We start from the raw sequence: 14,972 nt of genomic DNA on the forward strand, positions 1-14,972 counted from the left end.
TCATACCACACTGCCTGGGGGTTGCAGCTTCATTTCCTCCTGTCAGCACGACCCTGAGCAGAGCGGCTAAGGGTGACTGGGCCATGAAGTCTGAGCTGCCTTCTGTCCCTGGAGCTGGTTGAAGGGCGTGCTTCCATTGCAGTGCTGCTGTCTTGGTAAAGACCATGGGCCGTCCTGCTCTCAGTCACAAGTGGGGAAATTCCTCTGAAGTTACTGCAGACCTACAGCAGCACGAGCGATGCCAGGGCCCCCTCCCACCCCCCCCACCCTCCAGAGCCCTGTCTTGTCACATGGCCAAGAGTGCTCAACTCCATGACAAATAGCCTGACTCAGGTGCCCATCCCCTTGGTATTAAAGGTTGGCCTTCAGGCTCGCTGTGCTTTGCCGCGAGTGAGCTCTCACTCAACCCCTCTGCTCTTCAGCATGGGAGGGATGAAAATGTGGCAGATGCCACTCAAAAGTGGGTGAGAGGAACCGGAGCAGCAATATCGCCTACCCCCAAATGTTCAGAAGTCCCTCCAGGAACATGCTGCGTATTCAGGGCCCCACAGGCTTTGGGAAGTCGTGGCACGGTGGGGAATGGGTCAAGTCAGGGATCAGCTGATCTCTGTGCTGGTTACCTCTTGGTGGTCATGTGGGGAAATACACCCTCCCACTATTACTACCAGTGGGGTTCCGCTCTGTGAAGGGGGCTTGCTTCATGGCCAAGAGAGAAGGCTTCTATGTTTGGGAGCCCAACTGGAGGCACCAGGGGCCTGATTTCCAGGGAGGCAGGGGAAGCTGAGCACCCCCAGCTCAAGATGACTTTAGTGGGAGCTTTGGGGACCAAGCACCTCAGTATCTCAAGCTAAGATCCCCAAACTTGGAGTCTTCTGATAAAATGGCCATTGCATTGGTATGTATCTCAGTTTCGCCATCTGTAAAGTGGGGTTAATGATCCACACCTTCGTAAGACACCTTGGAACCTTTAGTATTAAGAAAATCTATTACCTAGAGCATCTGGGCTCCATGTCTTGGCCTTTTAGTCCACAAAAGCTGCTTCTCTCTCTCTGAGGGCTGTGCACTTTGCCTGGAGAAAAGTGGGTTTCTTTCTCTAATACCCATAGAAGAGATGAATAGCACTCTCTGAAATCCCCAGCTGCTGTCAATTCCAGCTGATTTTATTCATCTCCAAATGAGTCGAACCACTGCTACCCACTGCTCGGGGTTGTCCAGGTGAATTTGCACAGTTCCCGTGACCAGGTGCCTCTACTGAGCTTGGGACTTTGAATGGTTTTTGACCAAGACCAAGCCATGACACTCCCCTATGTCATCCAAGAGGTTCACAGTGCTTGGCGAGATCCCAACTCATTTCAGACTTTGAATTCGATCCAAGGCAATGGAATATAAGTGACTGGTGGAAAATGAAGCTGGTCACATTGATCCTTCAAGAGAAAAAATGGAAACATTTAGAAATGACAGTGATGGAGAATCCATCACTTTCCTTGGTAGTTTGTGCCAATGGTTAATCATCCGCACTGTTAAAAATTTGTTTCTAATTTGAATTTGTCTGGCCTTAACTTCCAGTCATTGATGAGAACATAAGACCGGCCAGACTGAGTCAGACTAAAGGCCCATCTAGCCCAGTATCCTGTCTTCTGACAGTGGCCAGTGCCAAGTGCCCCAGAGGGAACGAACAGCTTCTGGCAAACAGAGGCTAGGGACACCATCACCAACGTCACCATTGATTCTTGTTCTGCCTTTCTCCCCTTGATCCAAGAGCCTGTCACACCCCATATTTTCTCCCCATGAAGGCACTTACACACTGTGGTCAAGTCACCTCATGATCTGATTAATAAGCTAATCAGATTGCATTTCGTAAGTTTCCCACTCTAAGGCATTTTTTCCAGCACACAAATCATTCTTATGGCTCTTCTCTGCACTTTTTCCAAAATTTCAATGTTGTTTTAAAAATGTGGACACCAGAATTGGATGCGGTATGCTTGTATTGGTCCCACCAAGGCCATATACAGGTGTAAAATCACTTCCCTACTCCCCTGTTTATACATCCTCGGGTTCTTAACAGACTGGTATCATTGGCACTAATTCTTTCCTCTTTTTTGTAATCGTTACACTTAATGGGCAGAACGACCGAGCTGCTCTCTTCCCTGGAGACTTCCAAGTGGTGCGGGGGGGCCTGTACTGCTACTGTCTGTGCCGTGCTTGTTGCTAGACACAGGACTTTGTTCTCCAGGGATCCTCTCACGCACAGGAAAAGGTATTTGAAAATAAGAATGAAAAGGAAAACGAGACAATTTGCCAGAAGACTTCCGCAAGGAGAATTTGGAATAAATCCTGTTTTAATCGAGTGCAGGGCTACAGCCTGTTTAGAGAGCTTTTAATGGGACGAGAGACCCCCGTTGGTAATTGCTATTTGTTCTTTATTGGAGGCAGGTGGCTCCTGTAATTTTTTCCTGATGTGCTTTTCCAGTTTCCCAGACTGCAGTGCAGTCACAGGAGATGCAAGGCTGTCTCTCGCCTGGTTGCTTTTCTGATGGAGAGAAACATGTTCAACAACAAATCACGCCTCTTTTCAGCAGGGTGCATGTGCTCGTCTAACTCCACAGGGGAGGGAGCCCATTTCAAAGTGCAGACAGCCACAGTGATGCATGCTACTCACCTGCCAATATAAACTCTCAGTGCTCCTTCTGGATGCCACGCCAGTGGGGAGACCAACTCTGACTCCTCAGTGAGTTGGAACCCTGTTTCAGGCAGATCCACTGGATTTTCTTCTGCTCCATCACTTGCAAGTTGAGCTATTGTAACCCTGCGTGTTACTGGTCCCCCTCTGTGCTGATCCCCAGAGGATACAAATTGATCAAAGCTGCAGCTTGAGAGCCTGGCACGCTAGCTCAAGCTGTAGCAACTCATGCTTCAGCTCTGGAGGCTTCAGCTCAGTCCCAAGTGTTCTGGTTGTTGTGCAATTACTCTCCTCTGTACAACTTGAGTCTCGAGAGCTGGCAACATTTCAGGGTTCTCAGCATGCCTGGATGTCTCCCTTTTTTCAACAGCCTCTGAAGAACCATGCACCCAGCATATGCCAGCAGCTAAACAAGAGTTCGAGAACAAGCTTTCTGATGCCCCTGTTGACTGCAATTTCTTTTCCCCTTATTTATTTGGATGGTTGGTTTTTTATTCATGGTCTGTTACAGATAGATTTAAAAAGTTGGGCTTGATCTTCCCCTGGTGTGAATCAGCCTCAGTCTATTAAATCAGTGCATCTCTGCTGGTTTCCACTGGCTGAGGTTCTGGACCATACCGGGGTCAAAAATCATGAACAATAGCTAGGATTGGATTTTTTTTTGTGTAGATTCTTATACCCAGGATGGACTGTGCTCTGGTTAATCCAGAAGTTAATAGGCTAGAGACAGCAGTGCTTAATTTGTGCCAGGGCTGACCCCCGGCACCTTTAGGGTTGGCAGCTCAGAGCCCCGGAACCTGTGGGCTTCCCACGTCAGTTATGAAAATTAAAAAATGGCTTGAGCCCCAGCACCTCTTTCATTACAAATTCGGCACTGGGAAGCAGGAACCATTGGGTGAAAGCTCTGGCCTGTGTTACACAGGAGGTCCGACTAGGTGATCATAAGGGTCCCTTCTGGCCTTGGAATCTAGAGCTGAAATTGTCTACGTTTGGTAGGCGAGTTGGGCTCAGGTGAGCCGTGGGTGGCAACGGAGGTGCTCAGGTGAGACGGGTGTGCCAGCGGCAGTGCTCAGGTGAGCCGTGTGTGCCAGCGGCGGTGCTCAGGTGAGCCGTGTGTGCCAGCGGCGGTGCTCAGGTGAGCCGTGTGTGCCAGCGGCAGTGCTCAGGTGAGCCGGGTGTGCCAGAGGCGGTGCTCAGGTGAGCCATGTGTGCCAGCGGCGGTGCTCAGGTGAGCCGGGTGTGCCAGCGGCTGTGCTCAGGTGAGCCGGGTGTGCCAGCGGCTGTGCTCAGGTGAGCCGGGTGTGCCAGCGGCTGTGCTCAGGTGAGCCGGGTGTGCCAGAGGCGGTGCTCAGGTGAGCCATGTGTGCCAGCGGCGGTGCTCAGGTGAGCCGGGTGTGCCAGCGGCTGTGCTCAGGTGAGCCGGGTGTGCCAGCGGCTGTGCTCAGGTGAGCTGTGTGTGCCAGCGGCAGTGCTCAGGTTAGCCGTGGGTGCCAGAGGCGGTGCTCAGGTGAGCCATGTGTGCCAGCGGCGGTGCTCAGGTGAGCCGGGTGTGCCAGCGGCTGTGCTCAGGTGAGCTGTGTGTGCCAGCGGCAGTGCTCAGGTTAGCCGTGGGTGCCAGAGGCGGTGCTCAGGTGAGCCATGTGTGCCAGCGGCGGTGCTCAGGTGAGCCGGGTGTGCCAGCGGCTGTGCTCAGGTGAGCCGGGTGTGCCAGCGGCGGTGCTCAGGTGAGCCGGGTGTGCCAGCGGCTGTGCTCAGGTGAGCCGGGTGTGCCAGCGGCGGTGCTCAGGTGAGCCGTGTGCAGGGCTGCCCAGAGGGGGTGGCAAGTGGAGCAATTTGCCCCAAGCCCTGGGCCCCACAGGGGCCCCCACGAGAGTTTTTTGGGGGCCCTGGAGCGGGGTCCCTCACTTGCTCCGGGGACCCCAGAAAACTCTTGCGGGGCCGGGGCCCCCGGAGCTTCTTCCGCTTCAGGTCTTCGGCGGCAATTTGGCGGTGGGGAGACCCCAGGCCTCTGGATGGCCCTGGCCATGTGTGCCAAAGGCTGTGCTCAGGTGAGCCGCGTGTGCCAGTGGCTGTGCTCAGGTGAGCCGTGTGTGCCAGTGGCGGTGCTCAGGTGAGCTGCGTGTGCCAGTGGCGGTGCTCAGGTGAGCTGTGTGTGCCAGCGGCGGTGCTCAGGTGAGCCGTGTGTGCCAGCGGCAGTGCTCAGGTGAGCCGCGTGTGCCAGTGGCTGTGCTCAGGTGAGCCGTGTGTGCCAGCGGCGGTGCTCAGGTGAGCTGTGTGTGCCAGCGGCTGTGCTCAGGTGAGCCGCGTGTGCCAGTGGCTGTGCTCAGGTGAGCCGTGTGTGCCAGTGGCGGTGCTCAGGTGAGCCGCGTGTGCCAGTGGCTGTGCTCAGGTGAGCTGTGTGTGCCAGCGGCGGTGCTCAGGTGAGCCGTGTGTGCCAGTGGCTGTGCTCAGGTGAGCCGTGTGTGCCAGTGGCTGTGCTCAGGTGAGCCGTGTGTGCCAGCGGCGGTGCTCAGGTGAGCTGTGTGTGCCAGCGGCGGTGCTCAGGTGAGCTGTGTGTGCCAGCGGCGGTGCTCAGGTGAGCTGTGTGTGCCAGCGGCGGTGCTCAGGTGAGCTGTGTGTGCCAGCGGCGGTGCTCAGGTGAGCTGTGTGTGCCAGTGGCTGTGCTCAGGTGAGCTGTGTGTGCCAGCGGCGGTGCTCAGGTGAGCCGCGTGTGCCAGTGGCTGTGCTCAGGTGAGCCGTGTGTGCCAGTGCTGGTGCTCAGGTTCTATTCATTAAGGCCCTGCTAATGCCAGGAACATCTCGCAGGATTTCTTGCCCTTGCCATCAGGGAGCTCAGCCCCATTCTTAGCATTCTCTCAGCATCCTGAATCCCACGTAATGCTGGATGGAAAATATTTTCCCCTGTGAGAATTTGTGAGATTTTGCCTCATGATCCTGGCCTGCAAAAAGAGGTGCATGTATTTGTAAACAGGCAGCTAAAGTTTGTCCATTGACTTCAAGGGGAGCAGGATGAGCAGAAAGGTTTCTCATGGAATTGATCTGTTAATTTTGTCAAAACATCCCTCCAGAGAGCGCCATGTACGTGCACAGGAGTAAAATATCTCAAGTCTTGTCAAACCAGCTGTAATTTACCAGGCAGAACTGACTCTCTGAGCCAGGCTTGAACTGACAGACACTGGAGAAGCTGAAATTCCACTTGCTGAAGTAATTTGTTTAACATGGATGGGAAGAGGAGTTCATCTCTTCAATTATTTCCCATTCCAGCTCGCACTATGAGTCAAAGTCTCCTGTGATTGTTATGTCAGTGTTCTCCGGGAGCAACCGCTAGAGTGAAGGCCGGGCTGCAGTTTCCATTATAACCCCGCTTTTTCAATCACTCACAACTTTCTCAACAACAGCAACAACAAAAATATGTCTTTGGGGCTTGGACCTTTCTTTGCTTGGTCTCCAAACATCTTCAAGCCAAGTTTAAGCAAAATTGGTTCAGTGTTTGTTTCATTCCTCCTCACTGATATGAATGAAACTGACGAGATCCTGCATCTCAAACATTTCTAAACCTAGACATTTCCAGTCGGGCTTCATTTCTGGTCCTAGTGAATGGCCAGGTTGTGCCACCTTTACTCACATTCAGTCATCATGATGGCACATCCCAAAGGGACGTCGCCTCCTTGGAGATGGAGCACCGCCTGGATCAAACTCTATCTAGGACATTCAGTGCTACCTTACTCCTTGAGTGGCCCCCTTGAAATGGATGGAAGGATTGGATGAGAACAGGAGTGAGGGAATCAGAATCTGGCCCCATAGGAGGAAGATAGCTGTTTTTAAAGTCATGAATGTTCCAAGTCAAGGTGTATTCACATGGGTGGGTGAGAAGACATTACGTTATTTTTTTCTCTTTGTGATGCCCTATAAAGGTGTAGAACACTGCCCAGGATGCCTCTGTTAAGACTGACTGAGTTGAGAGAGGATCTGTAACAAGACCTTCATTTCCCCAGCCTGTCTGTCCAGATGAAAGCTCTGCATTCTGCACGGTTCTCTGCCAGACCCCCCTAAGGGAATGCTACTTAATACATCATGTGCCAGGCCTGGAAGATGAGTAATTTGGGGCAGGATCCCAGGGGGAGCGAGGTCCACAGCTGAGGACCCATCACATCTGGAGCCAGAAATGTTGTCCCTGCTATCTGAACTGCAAGCCCTGTCTTTCTGTTTCCTCATGCCCATCCTTGTCATTTCAAATGAACACATGCACTATAGGATTGGGGTTCTGTTCTGTACCTCACTCCTTTGGCATCCCCCATCCCTGGGAACATGCATTGAGGCACTAGCTACAGTAGATCCAAACCTTTGGCTTGGCAAGTGCAGTATCCAAGTTCAGAGGGACTCAAACGACTGGCGTCATCTTGGTGTGAAAGCCCAAAGTGATGTAAGGGCAACTTGATCTGAAAATGCCCCATAAAATTTGATGGAGGAAACCATCTGGACGTGGAACATATTTTTTTGTGACAAAGAGAAATAGCTCCTCTAATCTCCTGACTTGGATTTTTATCTAAATCTTTCTCCTCCTCAGAGAATCACAATTGATCCAAGTTTTCTTGCAGCTGCTTTTTACTCTCCCCCACTTACCTCTGGGAGCAGCCAGTAAATTTTCCTGTACTGCCCCACCCCCATGTCTCCCCAAAATCTGTGTGTTCTCATCAGAATGACTAGATGGAAATGTGCTTCTCTGGGAGAGTCGAGCTGGTTTCCAAACTGTGCTCCGATCGTCACAAGCCTCCATTTAACTACCACACAGAGCCTGCCTCCTCCCCGGCTCGTAAATCCTCCTGCTTTTACCATGGAACATTTGGCACTGGGAAGCTCGGTGACGCTGCCTGCACTCAAATCCAGGTGCAGTGAGAGATTTTTTTTCTGAGCCAAGGCAGATTTAGAGCAAGCACAAGTAATGCAAATATCATTGATCCACCTGCTAGCGCGGCCCCAGGCCATTTTAAAGAGGCTGTATTATAGGATACAATAGGTTGTGTTCCAGAATGCAGACGGGCAAGAGACTGACCATAAATTCTATGGTAATAGATTAAGGCTTTACGTCACAGCAGATACAGAATCTGTCTGCGTCTGAATGTGAGGGGCTTGGTATTTATCAGGGGCAAGGCCCCAGGCACATAAAATGGACTGATCTACTGAAGTGGAACACAGCGAATATTCTGTCCCCCTGAGCTGCTACTAGAGTGGTGAGTCCTTACTCATGTGAGGAGCCCAACTGGAATCAAGGGAACTACTCAGGTGAGCAAGGACTCACAGTCTGTCCCCTTGGCATTGCCTTCTCTGCTCACAGAATGTCCCCGGGGCACACAGGATCCATCTGTCTGGACTGAAAAGATCACAGGAGTGGGATTCTGGAGCGCTATGCCTTGTTTCAGCCAGTGGGGGCACTCACTGACTGGAATGGGAGTCGGGTGGCTAATACCCATGCACACACACAGATAGCCACTGACAGCTTGGAAGGAAGAATCCAGTAACACAGATCCTGGTTCTGCCAAAAATGAAGAGAGAGGCCTGGCCTGCGCTTAAAATGTAGGTTGATATAGCTCCAGCACTCTGAACACTGTAACTATGATGCCCATGCTGCAGTGTAGACACAGGTAGGCCAATGGCAGACTGCTTCCATCGACCTAGCTACCATCACTCAGGGAAGTGGTTTTCCTAGAGCCTGTAAGCTACGTCTGCACTATGGGGTTATATCGGCACAGCGGCAGTGACATAGCTCTGTCGCTATAGTTCCTGTAGTGTAGACAGAAATAACACACAGGACTTCCCAATGGGAACCCATGGGACTGTACCATGCCTGGGGTCTCAAGGACAGATGTAACACCGGAGACTTTACTGCCCTTACAATAGGGATGGCACACAGATCTCCAGCAGCAGAATTAGCCCAGAAGGACTTCATATTGCACGGGCCCTCGAGCATCAGAAATAACACACACAGTGCACAATATGTGGCACTGGGACAAAAGACAATGAAGGGAGGAGAAAAGCGGGTAAGATTTGCTAATTCAGTGTGGATAAGGCACATCAGAATGTCACGTTAGCCACTCGGCTCCGGGGTTAGACCTTTTTAAAGCATTAAACTGAAGATAACCTTGATTGCAGTCAAACTGGAGTAAATCCAGAAGTCTAAATCTGGAAGTATTTCCATCTTTCTGCGAGCAAGAGCTAATAAAGCTGTGACTGTAGACATCATGGCACTGAACTAAAAGACCAAGACTCATGGGGCTCAGAGGTTTTATTTTCTTTGTTTCGAAAACACTTCTAGGTAAATGCAGCCTGGATTCTACCCAGGCATTGAGCTCAGTGGGGCAGGGGAGGCAAATGAGGACAGGGCTTTGGGCCATAGTCATTGTAACATTCATTGCAGAAGAAGATCTGTGCTTAGTCTACTTGGATCCACCCATGGGGCCTAATGCTATGAATGGTTGTTGAAGGTGCTCGGCCGGATAGGGCCCAACATGAGTTAGCCGTGTTGGCTTGAGTTTTTCAAAGCCCAGGGCTTCCTAGTAAAATGAATGGGAATTGGGCATCCAAGCCCACTAAGGAGCTTGGGAAATCTCTGCCTTAGATCCCACAGTGGTGCGAACTGCACGGGACGCGTGAGCTGGGCAGGAAGCTCTTTTGTCCGTGTTGCACTTGTGCAGCTTGGCGCTGAGTGGTTGTGCAAACTGAGTGTCATTTGCCAAGAGGCGTATGGCAGGAGAGGCAGTTCACAGGATGGTGTCCCAGAAAGGGCCAAATTGGAGATGGTGCGTGGGAGGGTGCTGAGCTGCTGTAACACACGCTATCTTCTAGCCCCAAGTGTCTCGGCGACACTGGTTTAGGCCCCTCCAGCTCGCTCAGACTCACTTCTGTGCCTTTCTCCTGAAGGGGAAAGGGCTCCAAGAACCTCCACCCGGAGCACATGCCCCCTTTTCCCTCCACCCCGGGCACACCGGGAACCTGCATCACTCAGAATGTAGGCAGCTCTCATTTCAGCAAAGGAAGAGCCGGCAGGCTCTTTACCCCTGACCTTTGGGGATTTACCACAATGGACCAGGCAGTAATGCGGGGTTTAAAGACTTTTGCATGGTAAAGGGAAAAGGAAATGCCTGAGTAAGGGCTGGAACTGGGCCTATTGTGGTAGAGATAATGTTAGAGATAGCGGAGGGCACACCCACTGACTAAGAAGAAAATAGGCCACTGAGCACTGGCTTTATGCTGTAACATCCACTTCAGTGGTTATCAATCAGGGATCTGGGGCCCCCTGGGTAGCTGCAGGCAGGTTTCAGGGGTTCTGCCAAGCATGGCCAGCGTTAGACTCACTAGGGCCCAGGGCAGAACGCCAAAGCCCAGCTGCTCGGGACTGCAGCCAGGGGTCCCACCACCCGGGGCTGAAGTCAAAGCCTGAGCAACTTAGCTTTGCGGGGGGCCCTGTGGCGTGGGGCTCAGGCAATTGCCCAGCTTGCTACCCCCTAACACTGGTCCTGGCTTTTATATGCAGAAACCAGTTGTTGTGGCACAGGTGGGCCGTGGAGTTTTTACAGCATGTTGTGGAGCGGGGCTCAGAAAGAGAAAGAGAACCCTTGATCTACCTCGTTCTTGTTTGCTGCACTCTGTGGCCATCCTGAGAGCCTAGTGGTTTAGCGACTCTCTGCAAGGTGCCCTTCGTGCGCGAAGCAGCACTCAGCTCTGTCAGCACCCCTGCGCCGTCACTGCTCAGGGGCTGCTGGAGAAAGGCCAGTTGAGTTCGGCCCCAATTAAACATCTCCCTTTTCTCTGCAGGCACCTGCACAACAACCAGATCCAGAGCCTGGGGATCAACAGCTTTGAAGGGCTGCACAGCCTGGAAACTCTGTGAGTGGCCCGTTTTCTCTTCGGCAGGGAATAATGCCCGTTTTCTCTTCTCTGGATCCCTGCCAGCTTGCTAGCAGTGGAGCCAACATGGGTGCTGTGTGTATCCATGCCAGGCCCAGGGGCGAAGCGCAGCTCAGGTGCATGAGGGATGGGGAGTGTGCATTGGAGGGGCGTTCCAATTAAACATGGGGTTCCTGGAAGGAGCTGGCGTGTTTTGCAGCCTGTTTGCTGCTTCGTGTTATGTTATTTTGCTTCCTTCTTGTAACAGCTGCCCCTGGAGGAAAGTGCTTCGAGACTGAGCAATTCCACCCGGTCTCATAGCCCGTTAGCTGCTCTCCAGCTCCACTATTCCCCCACAAACTGAAGGGCCTGGCATGCATACAGCTGCTAACCAGGTTGGTGAGCCAGACCAGGCCCCTAAACACACTGGCTACATCCCCCGGGGGTACAGCATGATGACCTTTATCATGATCTGCTGCTCTGCCCTGGTCTCTTATCTCATCAGTGCCCCCTGAGTACGCACCTAACTTTTCACCAGTCGTCAGCCTCAGCCACCCAGCTGTCAACACCTCACATGCCAGCTCTGCTCACTCTCCCACCGTCTGGAAATCGGGGCCTTCTAAGGTCTCTCAAGCTGGACACCCAAAAATGAAATCCGGTTAAAAAATCAGTGGCCAGGGCTGAAAAATCTTGGCCAAGGTATTTTACAAGCATTTTATGCCACCCGAACAACTTCAAGGACTGTCTTTTGGCCTGGCTGTACAATATCTAGCACAACGGAGCCCTGTTCTTGGTTGGTCCCTAGCCACTATTGTAATAACCATGATTCTTATTAATAATAATGATGATGAAACAGACAAATTCTCCTGTACAGTCTGTCCTGCGGGCAGGCTAGCATTGGCCTAGACTCCAAGGTTCTTGTAAGTCAGGCATGGATCTGTTGTAGGACAGGAACTCCATCAGAAAACAGGATTGCTCCTAGCTACTGGCCCTGAGCTGCAGGAGAGAGCGAAAAGCCTCGCCCGGGAGGAGTCCGTGCGGCTGCCCTGTGAACGGCCCGGGTTTAATGGGCCGTGCACTGGCCTCATGTGAAAAACAAACAAACAAGCAAATAAATCCAGGCTCCAAAATGTCTGAGCAGGCGGCTTCTTGCCCTCAGTTGCACAGAAACTTCTCCCTCTGTGCTGGCCTTGGGCAGAACCCAGCAAAAGAAGGGGAAGGGGATGGGAATAAACAGAGAGACGATGTGTCCTGTCATAAAAGTGTCGCTCAGAGAGACACGGCCTGTTCCGTGCTCAGCGGGAAGCTGCTCAGATACTGCAGGCAAACTGCTGGGCCCAGATAATCAAAGGTATTTAGGTGCCTAACTCCCATTGGAGCCTAAATACCTTTGAGGAGCTGGGCCGTGGTCCCTAGGTGTGGTCCCCAGAGGGCTGTGGGCAGGGCAGTCTCAGGAAACGTCCTCCCTTGCATTTGGGCCGACAGAGCCTGAGGCACCCAGAACAGGGAGGAGGGTGTTACACTTTGGTACTGGTGGCTTGGTCTCCTCCGGATTGCCACTGGAGGTGTCTGTGTGTACTTATAACGGAACCACGAGGCACTCAGTTACCATGGCGGTGGGCGTGGGGCATGTACCGAGAGAAAGAGAGGCTAGGTTAGATTCTAAGACAGGCACATTATAGATCAGTGAAAGGAAACCGAGTTGCACATGGGGTGAGGGGAGGCCGCCGTCAACGTGACGTCTCCGCTGTCTGAGTGTTCCATGTGTGTCCCTCACCATGGCATCTGATCCCCAGCCCGGCCTAGGGCCTGCTTGTGGCTATTCTTTGTGTTCAACTGTTTGCTTGGATGATGTCAGTGTAGACCAGATGGAACCGTCATGGATTACAGCCTCCCCAGTCCCCTCCCCTCCCCCCAAAACATAACACCCAGTGTAAAACAGAGGGGGGAAGAATCAGAGACTAGCTGGGAGAAGAGAAATCTCTGTGCGTACAGCTCATTTCCCACTGTCGGGGGTTTCTGGGTGTGGCGTGCAAAGCCAGGGTAGCTTGCTGTGACGATTGCATGGTGGAGGCATCAAGGCATCTCGCATTAATGGCCAAGAGCCGCCCACTGGTCAGCTGGCTCCAGCTATTTCATTGTTCAGATTCGTTTCAAGCCCCAGGTGACACCTTTCCTTGGACTGGCATGTGCATTGCTCCAGATTCCCATCTGTCTTCAGGCAGCGCCATGGGGACAGAGTCTAGCTGTAAAGTAGCCGGTGGAGATGGGAGAGGGGCGCTCCCTGCTGGCACATACGCCCTAGGAACCACATGACAGTGGCATACGTTACACCAGCCTCCTGCTCAGGCCAACCTGGGGTAACCCAGCCCAGCTGGCTTTCTGCCCCCTCTCCTGTGCAGAGCTCAACATCGGGGGAAAATTGATAGTATCAAAGTCCAGGAGACCACTGATCCCGAAAACAGGTGCAGCATGGGACTAGGCTGAGCAAGCTCCCACCACTGTCCTTCCCCACGGCTGGGAGATCCTTCTCTTTGTCTCCCTCATCTCCTGCCCCCGCAGGGAATTACCAGTCAGGCATCACCTCTGCAGCTGGAGATTCATTGCTTTCTCAACTGATCCAAGGAGCCCTCTTGTTGCGTCTCCTCCTTTCTTCCAGGCTCCTACCTGGGGTGCACAGGAGTGAGGATAAGGAGTGTGCCCAGAGCTTCTGCCCATGCACGCCCCTTCACTGTTGCAATTGCAGTTTTCCTGAGTGCACCAGTGGGGGGCACACCTTGTCCCCCAAAGGGCAGGGCTGGTCCATTGGCGCTGGTGCTGCACTCCACAAAAGGGGTGTAGCAGTGGGAGCCCACCCCTTGCACTGTGGGGTGCTGTGGGAGTGTTCTGTGGTCTGGCCACTAGACCACACTGCCTCCCCTTTGGACACTTCCTTTAAACTTCTTTCTCTTGCCTCCAGTACAGGCTTGGGATATTTTGCTAATCTCACATGTAGTCTTTAACCTATTTTTCAGTATTTCATGGGCCAAATTCTGCTCCCAGTTATTTTATGGGTGTAACACTAGTGAAGTCAATGAGATGGCCAGGGTATTGCTCAGAGCAGAATCTGCTCCTGTGTTTCCAAGAGGTGTGTTTTATTCCATTGCGGATATGGAACCATGTGCCCTGTTGTTATGGCTATTACTTCTAAAGCTCAGCAGGGGTAAAGACATTTTGGGTGGGGTTTTCAAAGGCACTGATGGGAGCTAGTTACCCAGCTCCCAGAGTTGGAGATTCCCCACCACGTCTAGACAGCTGGATTGGCCAGGATAGGCGGGGAGATGGATTGTCCTTTGTAAAATACAATCAGATCTTTTAAATCAGCAGTTCTCAGACTGTGGGCGGGGCCCCAAAGTGAGTCACGACCCCATTTTACTGGGGTCATCAGGGATGGCTTAGACTTGCTGGGGCCCGGGGCCCAAGCCAAAGCCTGAGGGATTCAGCCCTGGGTGGCAGGGCTCAGGTTACAGGCCCCCTCGCTGGGGCTGAAGCCCTTGGGCTTCGGTTTTGACCCCTTCCCCACCCGGGGTGGTGGGGCTCAGGCTTTGGCTTTGCCCTGCCCCTCCCCGCCACCTCCACCTCCTGGGGCGTTGGGACTCGGGCGGGTTCAGGCTTCAGTCCCCCCTCCTGGGGTCGTGTAGTAATTTCTGTTGTCAGAAGGGGGTCTCAGTGCAATGAAGTTTGAGAAGCCCTGTTTTAGATTCAAAAGAGAAATGGCTCTGATCGCTCTGTGCAGTCCCTCCGCAGCTCGGAGCCGGGGGCATTCAGGAATTCTCCTCTACGTGCCCAGTCTGTGCACAGACGGATCACAGTGAGCACTCCCTTTGGGCAGACACTGCTGGAAAGAGGTAAAGAGAAAGTGGGGTTGTGAGTTCCCCTCCTCTGCCAGCCAAATGAGTAGTGCCCCACAGAGCCAGGGCAGCCGTGCATTGCCCCCTTCACAAGGGGTGTGCAAATGGCACAATAGAGCAGCAGCCCCCCTAACCCAGCTGCTCAGGAAGGCACAGACACCAAAACGCGGCAGGAGAAAGCGGGTAGATGCAAATGTTTGCCCCACAGCCTTGCTACTCTGATGTTGGTCTATCTCCAGTTATTACTCTCGAAGGTTTTCATGTGAGCCACTTACTAGAAGGGTATTTCCCCCTCTGGCTAGCCCAAACCTTCATTATTTAGACATCTCTCATGCAACATAACAGGAAGAAAGATAAAACCTCTATCTCTCATGTGGTTTGGCATCAGTTCCAAGCCTCTTGGAGAAACCCAGTGAGGCGTGTCTGCTAAGACTCCCAAGGAGACCGGGGGTAAATCGCAGAGCTCAAGATACCTTATGTGCCACATTCTTTATATAGCACCTTTGGCATGAGTATGA

General features: G+C 52.6%; 1 protein-coding gene across 3 annotated transcripts in view; it reads left to right on the plus strand.

Moving 5' to 3' along the window:
- LGR6 (leucine rich repeat containing G protein-coupled receptor 6) overlaps positions 1–14,972 on the plus strand; it is a 216,770-nt gene that overhangs the window by 146,555 nt on the left and 55,243 nt on the right. For all 3 annotated transcript variants that reach the window (XM_039533142.1, XM_039533140.1, XM_039533141.1), the window contains one exon: positions 10,493–10,564. In XM_039533142.1, coding sequence (XP_039389076.1) covers positions 10,493–10,564 — 72 coding nt within the window. The remainder of the gene's footprint in view (positions 1–10,492; positions 10,565–14,972) is intronic.

The sequence above is a fragment of the Mauremys reevesii genome, linkage group 4, assembly GCF_016161935.1.
Source record: "Mauremys reevesii isolate NIE-2019 linkage group 4, ASM1616193v1, whole genome shotgun sequence".
Taxonomy (NCBI): domain Eukaryota; kingdom Metazoa; phylum Chordata; order Testudines; family Geoemydidae; genus Mauremys; species Mauremys reevesii.